Genomic DNA, 13,115 nt, shown 5'->3' with positions numbered 1-13,115 from the left:
CCATCATAGTGACAAGCACACAGTGTGCTTGCTTCTGTTTAGGTCTGTTGTTACATACACACAGCTGTGTCTGTGCATGTGAAGTCAACCCCCCCCCCCCCCACACACACACACACACACACACACACACACACACACACACACTTCACAGAGCCTGACCTTGGCTTTGACCCCACAACCTTCACGCTCAGTTTGCCCCGTTAAGAAGCCTGAATTAAACATTAGCCTGTACGTCCTTTATTATGATCCATGAGGTGGAAGAGCGTAGAGAATGATTTCTGTTTTCTTTTCATGATTGAACTTTATTCTATTCCATTGCAGAAGACGATAAAGGAACGCAAGTGTATACTGCAAAGTCCTCAGTCTCTGAGCGTGTACAAATGTAACCAAGTAGACACTTACATTTTGTACATGCTCAGAGTTAAATGAACATGTGGGGAGACAGACATGCGTGCCGTCGTTGCTGTTTTTCCACTAATTAAATCCCATCATCTTCATCTCTGTGTTCGCAGCTCTACAAAGAGATTGAAGTCTGCCCCAAGGCAACCAAGGTCATCCACTTCGATAAGGCTGAGTCCTGCTCCATAGGATATGGTACGATGGGTCTCTCTCACAGCTAGATTACATACAAACACACGTACGCACGCACGCACGAGCGTGCACACACACATACAGTACATTTTCCATCTGATTTCACCCAGGGACCTGGCATTGAAGTCAGTGTATTAAAATGTTATTTATTTGCTCATTCATTGAAACCTTTATTTATTAGTCAGGGACACACTGAGCGGCCAAGTTGATAATAAAACAGTAGAACGGAAAAAGGTAAAAATAGAAGTCAATGAATGAAAGCATTTAAGCGTAGCTGTAATTTATTCCCCATTAAATAACAGCAAAGACTCTCTTACAGGGATTCTTTTGTCCGTGACCCAGCCAGAACATTTTGACAGCACATGTTTGGGGCCCTGACCCACTGATTGAGAATCACTATGGATCAAATCCTTTAAGTAATGCAGTTGATTGAGTCAGACTGACTTAATGACAATGTGGGGATGAACCAGAATGACTGTAATTCATTTTAATTGTCTCCATTACTCAACTGGCTATGCTGTAATTTTTCGTTTCAAAAGGTTACTGACTGGAAATTAAAAATAAATGTACTTTGTCCTATTCTGTCTGTCTGTCTGTCTTGTCTTGTCTTGTCTTGTCTTGTCTGTCTGTCTGTCTGTCTGTCTGTCTGTCTGTCTGTCTGTCTGTCTGTCTGTCTGTCTGTCTGTCTGTCTGTCTGTCTGTCTGTCTGTCTGTCTGTCTGTCTGTCTGTCTGTCTGTCTGTCTGTCTGTCTGTCTGTCTGTCTTGTCTTGTCTTGTCTTGTCTGTCTGTCTGTCTGTAGGCTTTTCTGTGGCTGTCATTGATGAGGAGGGAACGCAGCAGCTCCACGTCACTGAAGTGAAAGCAGCAGGACTGGCCTCAGCCAAAGGTGTGTACTGTGTATATATTATAACTCTGCCTCCAATCTGACTGGTTTCTCAACATACGGAGAAGCCCTGACCTGACACTGATATTCCTGAACAGTGGCACCACTGGAGTGACTGACATTTTGTTCACTGGTTCTCAAAGTGGGGTTCGAGGACCCTCAGGGGTCCTTGAATGGGTTCCAGGGGGTCCCCAGTAAAATGTGTTAATATAGATTCAAAAGCAGTTTAACCACTTTAAACCCATACGGTACAGGCTCACGACACGATGCAATGCGTCGTGAGCTTCTAGATCAGCTATTTAAAAAAACAACCGCGGAAAATAATTTAACAACACAAATCTTGTATGGGGGTCCCTGTCACAAACTATTTTCAAATGGGGGTCCTTGACGTGAAATAGTTTTAGAACCACTGGTTTGGTTGTTCTGTAGTAGTCAAACAGGCAACAACCTCTTAGGTTGGATGCGGTGAGGTGAGGTGAGGTGAGGTGAGGTGAGGTGAGGTGAGGTGAGGTGAGAGATGAGATGAGATGAGATGAGATGAGATGAGATGAGATGAGATGAGATGAGATGAGATGAGATGAGAACTTTATTGATCCCAGTAGGGAAACTATACCAATAAAAACTGCTCTCCTTTGTCTTGTTTAGCTGTTGTCTGCTGCACGGTAGGGACTAGAGATATCTACCACTCTCTCTCTCTCTCTACAGTTCCCTGTCATGTGATGGAGTCACAGAGACCTAATAGCTTTTTTGAGAAACACACAGAGGTTCTGTGATGCAATGTTAATGTATAGAAAATGAAGGGTCTGCACCTTTTCTGCCCCCGAGAGTCAGACCATGGTTACTCAAGTGTGACATTGTGTCCTCTAATGTATTAGCATTCTAAATAGCAGTGTAGTAGCAGACTGTCTCTAGCCAGAGGTTAGGGATGCACTGGCTTTGTACCTCTGTTGGGAGGCAGAGACAGAGAGGGGATATGGCAGCCAGACTGCACTAGACAACCATTTGGAATATTACACTGTATTTCTCATCTTGAATCACTGAATAAAGAGCGTCAGACTGTCTGAGGTGTGTGTGTGTGTGTGTGTGTGTGTGTGTGTGTGTGTGTGTGTGTGTGTGTGTGTGTGTGTGTGTGTGTGTGTGTGTGTGTGTGTGTGTGTGTGTGTGTGTGTGTGTGTGTGTGTGTGTGTGTGTGTGTGTGTGTGTGTGTGTGTCTGTGTGTGCGCACACACACAGTATATGGGTGTATATTAGTGAATCTGGACTGAAGGGAATGGATAAAGATTGGCCTATAATTGCTGGAGGCTGTGTGCACAAACCAGGCCAGCATTGGACAAGTTGCCTCTAAGCTCCATCTCTGTCCATCTTTCAGTGTAACACCCCCCCCCCCCTTACTCACACACACACACACACACACACACGCGTGCGCACATACACACACACACACACACACACACACACACACACACACACACACACACACAATAAACACACGCATGCACGCAAACATGCATGCACGCACGCCCACACACAATAGTACGACCGACCAGAGGGGTTTTCTTTCTCCATCCAATAAAAGACTACACCACAGCTGACATTTCACAATGCAGACAACTAGGTCATAACTTAGGGCTAAATGTGAGTAACTGTGTGTGTTTGTGACGGTTTGTATACACAGTATGTGTGTGCTAGTGTGTTTGTGTGTGTGTGTGTGTGTGTGTGTTTGTGTGTGTGTGTGTGTGTGTGTGTGTGTGTGTGTGTGTGTGTGTGTGTGTGTGTGTGTGTGTGTGTGTGTGTGTGTGTGTGTGTGTGTGTGTGTGTGTGTGTGTGTGTGTGTGTGTGTGTGTGCTGTTGGGGGTGGTTGGTGGTGGTGGTGGTGGTGAGGCATTATTATTTAAAAACAGCTTCACAGTGTTTCAGACTGTCTGCTATTTCCATTACATGGGATGCAATGTGAATTAAAGGACCATATTGGTGGTCTGGCATGTTTAGCCCATTAACTATGACTCACAGAGTCACAGTATACTTGACATTACTGCCGACCATTTTCCAAAGCAACCTTTTTACCTTAGAGCCCTTCTTACATCTGACAATAGTTGAGACCCCCCCACACGTGTATGCACACGAACGCACAGACCCACACATGCACACAAAATAAACAGTAATTTTCGTATGACTAATAGCTTAAATAGGTGATCTATAAGCTCACAACACGTCACAACTCACGATGCATGTTGTGAGCTTGTAGATCGTCTACTTCAGTTATTTTAGATCGTCTATTTCAGTTATTTTTTCTTAACTTTGAAAAATAAATATATATTGACAATATAATTTTGATTCATGTGTGTCAAAGTACCAAACCCCTTTGTATGGCCTCTGTACTGAGGGCAGGTGAGAGAACTGTTTCGTTTACTGAACAGCTGTCACATCCAATCTATATTATTGGACAATCTTGCCTGCTAATTGGTGGGAGACTGAGAAGTAATTAGGTGAACAGGGCGCAGGTGTCAAAAGGGAGGGGACAGAAAAAACAGACAGTCAAACTGAACAACTCTGTTCCAAGACACTGCCTGGTTTATTCACCATATGGAAGGACAGAAAGCACAGTGTTGATGGGACAGGAAAAGACACCCTACTGTTTAAACCTATCCAGTCTTGTTAGATCATGATTGGCCTCTGGCAAACAAGCACTGAAGATTGCATTTTTAATGCATAGGAACAAGATGGAGTCCATACTTGTATGTTAAACCATAGTGCTGCCTGCTGTTGGGAGGCGAACAGCAGAGCTGTATGTTTGTTGTTACTGCATGTAGATCATTTGTACATATTTTGAATGACAGTTGGCAATGTCACATAGTCAGGGGTGCACATAACTGGTGCGCAGGTGCGCATGCGCACCCAAAATAAATAATGCGCGGCACATCAGACGACGCGAGGCGCTTTTGCGTACCAACAGCTGGGACAGGAATTTCCAAGCTTTTATTTTTTAGCAAAACTAAAAATTAAAGCCTGGAGATCGAGGCTAGGAATTTACTTCCTGAAGCCACACTCACAGACAGGGAGAGGACGCATGCTGCACGTGATTGTGTGAGTGTCTCGCATCGCCTCGGCTCGCATTGCCTCGCTGCGTGCACGCAGCCAGCAGCGGCTGTTAGAGGCACTCGTCACCGATGATGAACGCACCGTAATGGTGCAAAAATGACCGTGAACGTCCCAATCTGACGGATAAAAACAGCGCAGCACAGGGCACCAACCTTGGGGGCTTCACCAAACGGCGTGAGAGAAAAAGAAACGGCGAAAATCGGCGGAATTTGGAAGCAGAGCGTCCTTTTCTCTCGTGCAGCACCCCCCCCTTCCCTCCCCCTTGACAAAACTGTCCGGTCGGCACCGTGCTGAATTCCCCCCCCCCCGTTGACAAAACGGCACGGGACCATTTATTTTGTGCGCACCAAGTCACATCTCCAGGTGCTCTTCTGAGTACTAGACCTAAAAAGTTATGTGCACCCCTGCACATAGTCCATGTGCCATAAAAAGGATAGGCTGTGCGATGGTGTCCTGCAGTTTGGAGATCACCTGGAAACATGCCCTCTCTCTTGTGTGTTTGTTTTCTCCCTTGTGTTAAAAAGTTTTTCAGAAATAGTAAAAAATGAATAAAATATATACACACACATAGGAGCTACAGTTACTAAGAAATATCTGCTTGAAGCTTGTTAAAGTTTTGCAGCAATGCTATTGTAAATGAAGGGAAGCTTAGCATAGTAAAGTCCTCTGTGTTAATTTATCCATTTGTAACTCTGAGAGTGTACAAGCGCAATTGTAACCAGATGGACCTGTAACGATCCATCTGGTTACATTTGAACGCACTCGGAGTTAAATGAACACTGAGGATTTTACTGTGTAGTCATGTATGTGTTTTTGTGAGTGAAGCGCTGCATACAGCTCTAATTCCCAGAAAGTCAGTCTTTGCTGTGTGACAAACTGTCCCTGAAGTATGGCCTCATCTCTTTCTCATACTCTGTGCTGCTGCGTTCTCTTTCAGGTTTGAGAGCGGGTGATGAGATCCTCTTACTAAACGGCAAACCTGCGTCGGCCCTCCAGATGGAGGACATGCGGGCTGCCTTCATCAACCCAGCTTTGACCCTAAGCGTCAGCACCTTGCCCCTGCTGGACCCTCGCCTACTGTGCTCCCTCCCCCCACAGCGCTCGGAGCAGGACCAGGCCACTGACATCTTCTCCCAGAGTCAAGGTAACCATTCCTCATAATAACGCATCTTTTTGAGAATCAGTTTGAGAAATATGTATACACAAAAACATCCTTGGTAGGATAAAGAAAATGGAGAACAATACTACAATAATGTCATTGGTTATTACTCTAATGTATTTAGCAGACTTCATTGCCAAGATGAAACACAACTCAGAAGCTGCAGTGCCCTCTATCTGTGCAGCGTATATATATTCCGAAAAATAGAATAGAATTGTACACATTGAACACATCTTCCCTGGGTCCCTATGTGGAGTCCCTGGCACAAAATATTTTCAGAATGGGGTCCATGACCAAATCTTCAATTTGGGGGTCCTTGACATTTAAGAACCACTGAAATATTGAATGGTAGACAAACTGCATAATCACCATTGTGCATTCATTTGTTACTTGACGTAGTAGCTGTAAGAATATGGCCCAATTTGTAAAAGTAATGAATGGTATTACTTTGTTACTGATAAAGTAATATTACGTAACACTTAACACTGTTCACGTAGCATTTTACGGGGAGTCTCTGCACCAATGCCAACACAAATTCCTTCTAGGTTTCTTCGCTTTTACTCTTCACCTTAATTCGCTCACTGTAAATATCTCCGGCGAATGAAAGGGCGCATGCAGGTGAGGGCTGCACTTCTCTTTTCAGTTTTTTTTAAAGCAGGAGGTGAACGGGGTGATCTACTAATTATTCATAGATACTGTCTGACAGCCAACCTCCTGGCAGACGGGCAGAAAGCTGCCTCGCTCTCTGACCTGCTCCCTTTTTATCTATGCAAGGACGTCATTTGTATTCCCTCCGAACTGGAGCGTTGCAGCGCACAGGCTGACAAACTGGCATTGCTTTATGTTCGGCCTCCAGTAGCAATTGAATATTAATGTGAATCCCTAGATGGTGGGAAGCTGTCTTTATGCATGGCGTGCAGTACTCTGAGAGTCAGGCCGAGAGTCAACAAGCGGTGTCTGAACAAAACAAAACAAAAGAAAAAACTAGTGTTGATGGTGGTGTTATTGTGATGAGCAACTGTAGGTAGTGGTCTGCTAGTGACAGAGAAGGGCACGATGATATGATATCTAGAAATCCTGACATCAGCATGATATCAAAAAGTATCTTGTAACAAATTAATTACAGATACATCTCGTCAAATAGATCAAAAAAACTTTGTTCCAAGGCCAGTGTGGAGATATTATCCCGCCATCTGGTCCTTGGTCTGCACGGGGGTCTCCTCCCATTGGGACGTACGCCAAGGGGCTCCCTAGGGAGACGCCCTGGAAGCATCCATACTAGATGCCCGAACTACCTTAGCTGGCTCCTTTCCAAGTGAATTAGAGGCAAGTGAAGAACCAGAGTCTCTCCCGGGTGACTGAACTTCTCACCCTATCAGCCACCAGCTGATGTTTGCTGTTTTTAACATGTCTGTAAAGCACTTTGCAACTATGTTTGGAAAAGTGCTATACAAATAAAATTCATTCATTCATTCATCTGAGAAAACTCATAATTTCGATATAACATACATGCAATGCCTATTCATTAGCCCCTATCTCTCTCTCTCGTTCTCTCTCTCTTGTGTGCAGAGGACATTTTGGATGAGGTGTCAGGGTTGACGGTGGACAGTCTGGATGAGACGCTGTTGGACGGCCCTCAGTTGGATCCACAGAGCCCTGTAGGACACTTGGACAAGAACAGCACTGAAGCTGGACATAAGGTAATGAAATGTTTATGAGGTTACCCAAGGGGGAGCATAGACTTCTATTTCAAAACACTACTCAGGTTCACAATTGAGTATGTTTGTTCATGTGTCTATTTAAAAATATATATATATTATTGTTTTTAATATAGTTTTTCAACTTACAGTACGGTACTAACATGGAACTTGGGTGTTTTCTTCTAAATGGTGAATTTGGAGTTGGTATAGAAACATACTGTAGAGTTTATTTCCCCCTGTTTAAGAGGGGGAGGGGGAGGGGGAGGGGGGCATGTTTTTCAAATGAAGGACGTTGGAAACCTTCACGTGTGACAGCCTAGGATGGGGAATGGCAGACGTGAGCCTTTAATCTGTGATGGATGGAATATGATGCCTGTGCACTGGGATGCATTGCAAACAACAAAGACGATGACTTGTTGGTATTGGTATCAGTATGTGACCCCTGGCTCTGCGCTGATGTCTGAGGTGGATTCTGTGTGGATGATGAGTTGCATTGTTGCGTTGCCATCTTTCAGGCTGTTTGACAGGCTGCTTTTGGCCTCAGGGGCAAGCTCACTTTTCACATCTCGTTCTGTCAGTGATGTCATCATCCGTACTTTTTGAGTGTGTGTGTTTCCGTGTGCTTCCATATTCGAAGATAGAAGTATAGCTGTAGAGGTTAGAGAATGAACATACAGCAAACATGCCCTCACAAGTAGACATACAGTATATATAAACGGTAAGTGTGTCAAGCATGCATGTGGACATCATCCTCGCATCCTTTATTTAACCAGGTAAAAGTCTCATTGAGATTAATATATCCTTTTCAAGGGTGACCTGGCCAAGAGAGCTGCATGAATATTTTTTTAATATTGACCAAGAGTACTATTTTCTCAATCCTTAAATTCCCCCTAGTAAGTAGCTCTGGCAATTTCAGTGCATTACACTTCTGTACATTATTCCAGGTAGAACGTGCAGTGTATTTAAAAGCTTATTTGAGTACAGTGGTTTATGAGAATTCCAGTAATAAAACATAAAGCAGAGTGGTATACAGTGTCCAACGTCTTTAGCCACTGGTCAGGTGCATCCATAAAGAGCAGATCGCACATCTGTGTGAGAACCAACGTGCATACCTGACTCTGATGCCAGTGTATTATGAGTGTGTGCATAACAGATGGAACAGTTTCAAGCTCAATCTGTTTCTGGTTATAAAAGCAGACCTGACAGGTCAGGGTGACCTCATGCAGGTCATAGGGGTGTGTGTCTGTGTGTGTTTTTTCTTTTTTCCTAGATTCTTTCTTGTGTGGTTGATATATTTGTGACCTTTTTAAAGACGGGGTCAGTGGATTGGCTGCCTTGTGAAGATCTGAGAGAGGAAATGTGTGCATGCACAGACACGCGTTGGAAATAAACTACTCACACAGCTGCTCTGAAACCAGCCACTGGAGAGTCACTCGTATGTAAACAAGACGTATTTAGAAGCCCAAGTCAATTCACATTTCTAACGCAAAAACCCAAATGATTTTTCTGATGCAGCTGAATGCACCGCTGATGTGTTACTGAGTGCATCCACGTGTTCTAATAGCCATGTGTGCACCTGTCTCACACACACCATAAATTAATGCATCAACAGATGTGTCTGTGTGTGTGTGTGTGTGTGTGTGTGTGTGTGTGTGTGTGTGTGTGTGTGTGTGTGTGTGTGTGTGTGTGTGTGTGTGTGTGTGTGTGTGTGTGTGTGTGTGTGTGTGTGTGCGCGGGCGTACTCGCCCACAGACCGGGATAGGGGTGTGTGTGTGCGCACGCACGCGAGTGAGAGAGAGTGAGTATCAGTGTCACTATCTAATTAAGATTACGTCTGGTCTCATCAGGGGTCGGTCCTGTGATTGCTGGGACAAGCCGTGTGCCAGCCCGTCTCCCTGGGATACGGTTGTCACTTCCATTACCACGGCAACGCCTGATAACCCGGTAACCACTGGGAAACAGTTTTTTTTTACCTCTGTCCCTGTCAGCAGCCATGGCGTGAACAAAGGACAGTGGTCTATTCTTTTTTCCGCATGTGTGGATGTGTGTCAGTGAGCTATAGTCTGGATGTGAGTCAGTGAGCTTCAGTCTGGAGCGAAATCTAATGTCTGGGGTCAATGTTGGCTTCCCAGACTGGATATGAGGTTTGCTTATGTGACTCCAATGTGCCATTACTAGTTGGGGGAGTGTAGGCGAGACGGATGGAGATGAGAAGGAGGGAGACGAGATTCCCAAAGAGACATGCTGACATATTATATCTAGTCTCTGTACTCTCTAAAGCAATGATTGAATCTAGAAGAAAGATTCCACTGTGTTGGCTTGAAAGCACCTCTGCGAAGTAGATTATCTACAGTAGTGATTCTAACCTTTTTAATTTCAAGGACCTATACAGTTTGATAATGCATTAAGCCACGGACCTAATAATTATGTCTGGGACCCCAATCTACACCGTAAAATCCAGTGTTAATTTAACTCTGATTGCGTACAAAGTGGAACCATATGGACCTGTAAGGGTCCATTAGGTTCTATTTGTACACTCCTGGAATTACAGATCTGTAAGAGTCCACACAGGGTACAATGATTACTATCTAGAGTAGACTTATCATTTACCCCCTCAGGGACCCCTGGGGGTCCCCAGACCCCACATTGAGGACCAGTGGTTTGAAACAATGATTGGATATCTAGAGAAGTTCAAATGTGTTGGTTTGAAAGTACTTCTGTGATAAAGAAGATTATCTACACAGAATCAAGCAGTTCAGCGTCTGTTATCTCTTTAATGACCGGGTGTTCCCACAAAGGATTCTTCATGCTACGGTAATATGACATCTTTTAAAGACATGATAAAGCAGATGTTTGTGCTACAGAGAGTGCGCTGAAGCGCACATATGGAGTCAATTTCACATGATGTAATCTGCCATTATTCAACAGAATTTACCTGGTGCGGGGGATGGTATGTATTGAGATGGAATTCCTGAGATGAGGTCTAGTTTCATAACATCTTTTATAGGTTTGAAAGTGAAGCAGGCATCCGTCCTGTGCATTTCACTGAATCACACATTTCACACATTTCATCAGTGGTGGAAAAAGTACTCACATGTTTTACTTGAGTAAAAGTATCAATACGGCAATGTAGAAGTACTCCGTTAAAAGTCCTGAATTCAAAATTTAAAGTACCAAAAGTAAAAGTACTAAAATATTTGAAAATAGCAGATCTACAAGCTCACAGCGCGTTGTGAGCTTGTAGATCGGCTATTTTCAAATAGCCTATGTATTAGAGTTGCACCGATACCGATACCGTATCGGTATCGGCTACCGATATGACTTATTTTTTTTTTTTTAACCCATTTAGACCTGAGGCCGATTCTAAAAACGCCTTCTAAAACCTAACCATAGTTGGTTAATACAATTTTAAGAAGCAGCTAAGTATGCACATTGTTTTAATTTATTATTTGTAGGTATTTTCTTTTGGTGATAGATCATAGTGTATTTGTTTTTTTTCTACTGTTATTGTACTTAATATTCAGTAATAAATGTCTTTAATTGAAAGGTAATGCATTTTTTTTGTATTTAAAGTTTTGCTCGGATATCGGCATATATATCGGATATCGAAAAATATCCTAATTGATATATCGGATCGGAATTGAAAAAACCTGTATCGGTGCATCTCTACTATGTATAAAATAAGGCTAAAGTGGTTAATGTATGTTTTATAATATCATAATTTATATCTGAAAAGTAACTAGTAACTAAAGTTTTCTAATTATTGTAGTGGAGTAGAAGTAACAGTGTAGACAATTGGAAATACTCCGGTAAAGTAAAAGTACCTCAAAAGTGTACTTAAGTGCAGTACTTGAGTAAATGTACTTAGTTACTTTACACCACTGCATTTCATACAGTATGCAGGAACAATGCATACAGATTTCCTTCAAGCTCCGTTGTGTATGAGATGAGCTATACAAATGAGCTTGCCTGGCCTAAAATAAATAGTGCAAGGTAAATCACAGTAGAGTAGTGATAACTGTGGCCTTTCAACCAAAATGGTTCTAGCTGTCTGTTATTATCCCTCTGTGTTTAGTGCTGAGCCAGGCTCTATTACTACAGTAGATGTCCCCATCTCACCTTTCTTTTCAGTCTATCACCTCCTGTCTCGTTTATTCTCTCTCACCATCTGTATCCTTCCTTTACTCTGTGCTACAGTTCTCTGTCCGCTCTCCTATTACTCTCTCTCTCGCTCTCTATCTCCCCCATTGCCATCTGTCTCGTCATCACATAATTAGCCTTCATAATTCAGGTGCAGGGTTATGTCCGAGTCCTTCCTCGAGATGTGACAGCTTTGTGTATCTCTCTCTCTCCCCCTCTCTGTCCTCCTGTCCTCATCACATTTTCATACTGCCTTTGCCTTTTCTTTGTGCCCTCACTCTTCACGCTCCTCTTGTCAGAGTCAGATTTATATCTATCACAGTATAGCCGCAACGACATTGAACATCTCTGTGATATTGGCTCAGGAGGACGTAACGACACAATAACGAAACATGACGGCAATAAAACATGGACACCATTTCTACCACACACACACACACACACACACACACACACACACACACACACACACACACACACACACACACACACACACACACACACACACACACACACACACACACACACACACACACACACACACACCCCCCCCCTCCTTACCTCCGTCCCGCTGTTGCTCTCTCTATCACACCCTCTGACCCTCTGCTGTTCATTACCATAAACATGAGGCTCCTTTTGGTCGTGAGTCACCATCAACCTCTCCAACCTGTCTCTGAGCCCTGACCTGAGCTCTGAGCTCTCTGGGTTTTCCCTCTGACCTGTTTGAGTCAACAAGACATGAGCCAAGTCAGCCACAGAATCCCGCGGCGCTGCCAAAATCCACTACACGTTTCTGTCACTCTCTTTCTCTTTTTACATTTATTTTTCCTTTTAATTGTTTCCCGTGAGACACAAGACTTGGGTTTACCTTTTGTGTTCAGGTTGGCCGCCTGCTCCTCTCTCACTCTTATGCTGAATTCTCTGCGGTCTCTCTGACTAGCTTGAAATGCGGCGCTAAGTATTCACCCAGTTTACCCTCGGGTCACATGGTGGGATGGCGGTTTTAGGCACAGGAGGCGGCGGATGGTCCTTTTGAAAATTGGGACAAATTTTAATTATCCACCGCATTCTAATTGCTCCATTCTCTGGAACGATTGGAATGATTTTAGTGCAGATTAATGAACGTCTCGTTAGCTGGGGGGAAATGGGGAGAGCTTCATTATGACAGACAAAGCACGAGTCACTCAATAAACTAACTGAGGGAAGAAGAGAGGGATTGCCTGGGATAATGGTGATATTAGCGATGACTGAGATTGCTGGGGTCCTCTGAGGTTTCAATTCTGCTCAGGGGCATGTGAAATTAGAAATGCATAGTTTTTTGAGGGACTATGATTTGTATGATTTCTTTAACCCATTAAGAGCTGAGGCCGATTCTACAAATGCCTTCTAAATCACTAGTTCTCACACTTTCAAGATTTTTCAAAAATGTAAAAAAAATTGCAGATATACAAGCTCACAGCGCGTCACTTCGTGCTGTGCTGCAACCTTGTAGATCTGCTATTTCTTTTACTACTGTTACTGTTTCTATATCTGCTATTTTTG

The 13,115-nt window shown here is 43.5% G+C and overlaps 1 protein-coding gene across 2 annotated transcripts in view; it reads left to right on the top strand.

Moving 5' to 3' along the window:
- Positions 1-13,115, top strand: part of LOC308090272 (rho guanine nucleotide exchange factor TIAM1-like) — a 98,905-nt gene that overhangs the window by 62,140 nt on the left and 23,650 nt on the right. For both annotated transcript variants that reach the window (XM_080435348.1, XM_080435349.1), the window contains exons 15-18: positions 513-594; positions 1,392-1,478; positions 5,512-5,718; positions 7,303-7,433. In XM_080435348.1, the coding sequence (XP_080291474.1) occupies positions 513-594; positions 1,392-1,478; positions 5,512-5,718; positions 7,303-7,433 (507 nt within the window). The remainder of the gene's footprint in view (positions 1-512; positions 595-1,391; positions 1,479-5,511; positions 5,719-7,302; positions 7,434-13,115) is intronic.

The sequence above is a fragment of the Gymnoscopelus braueri genome, assembly GCF_963280865.1.
Source record: "Gymnoscopelus braueri genome assembly, chromosome: 8".
Taxonomy (NCBI): Eukaryota; Metazoa; Chordata; class Actinopteri; order Myctophiformes; family Myctophidae; genus Gymnoscopelus; species Gymnoscopelus braueri.
The sequence above is the reverse complement of the archived record's forward strand: the minus strand, read 5'-3'. Positions and strand labels throughout refer to the sequence as shown.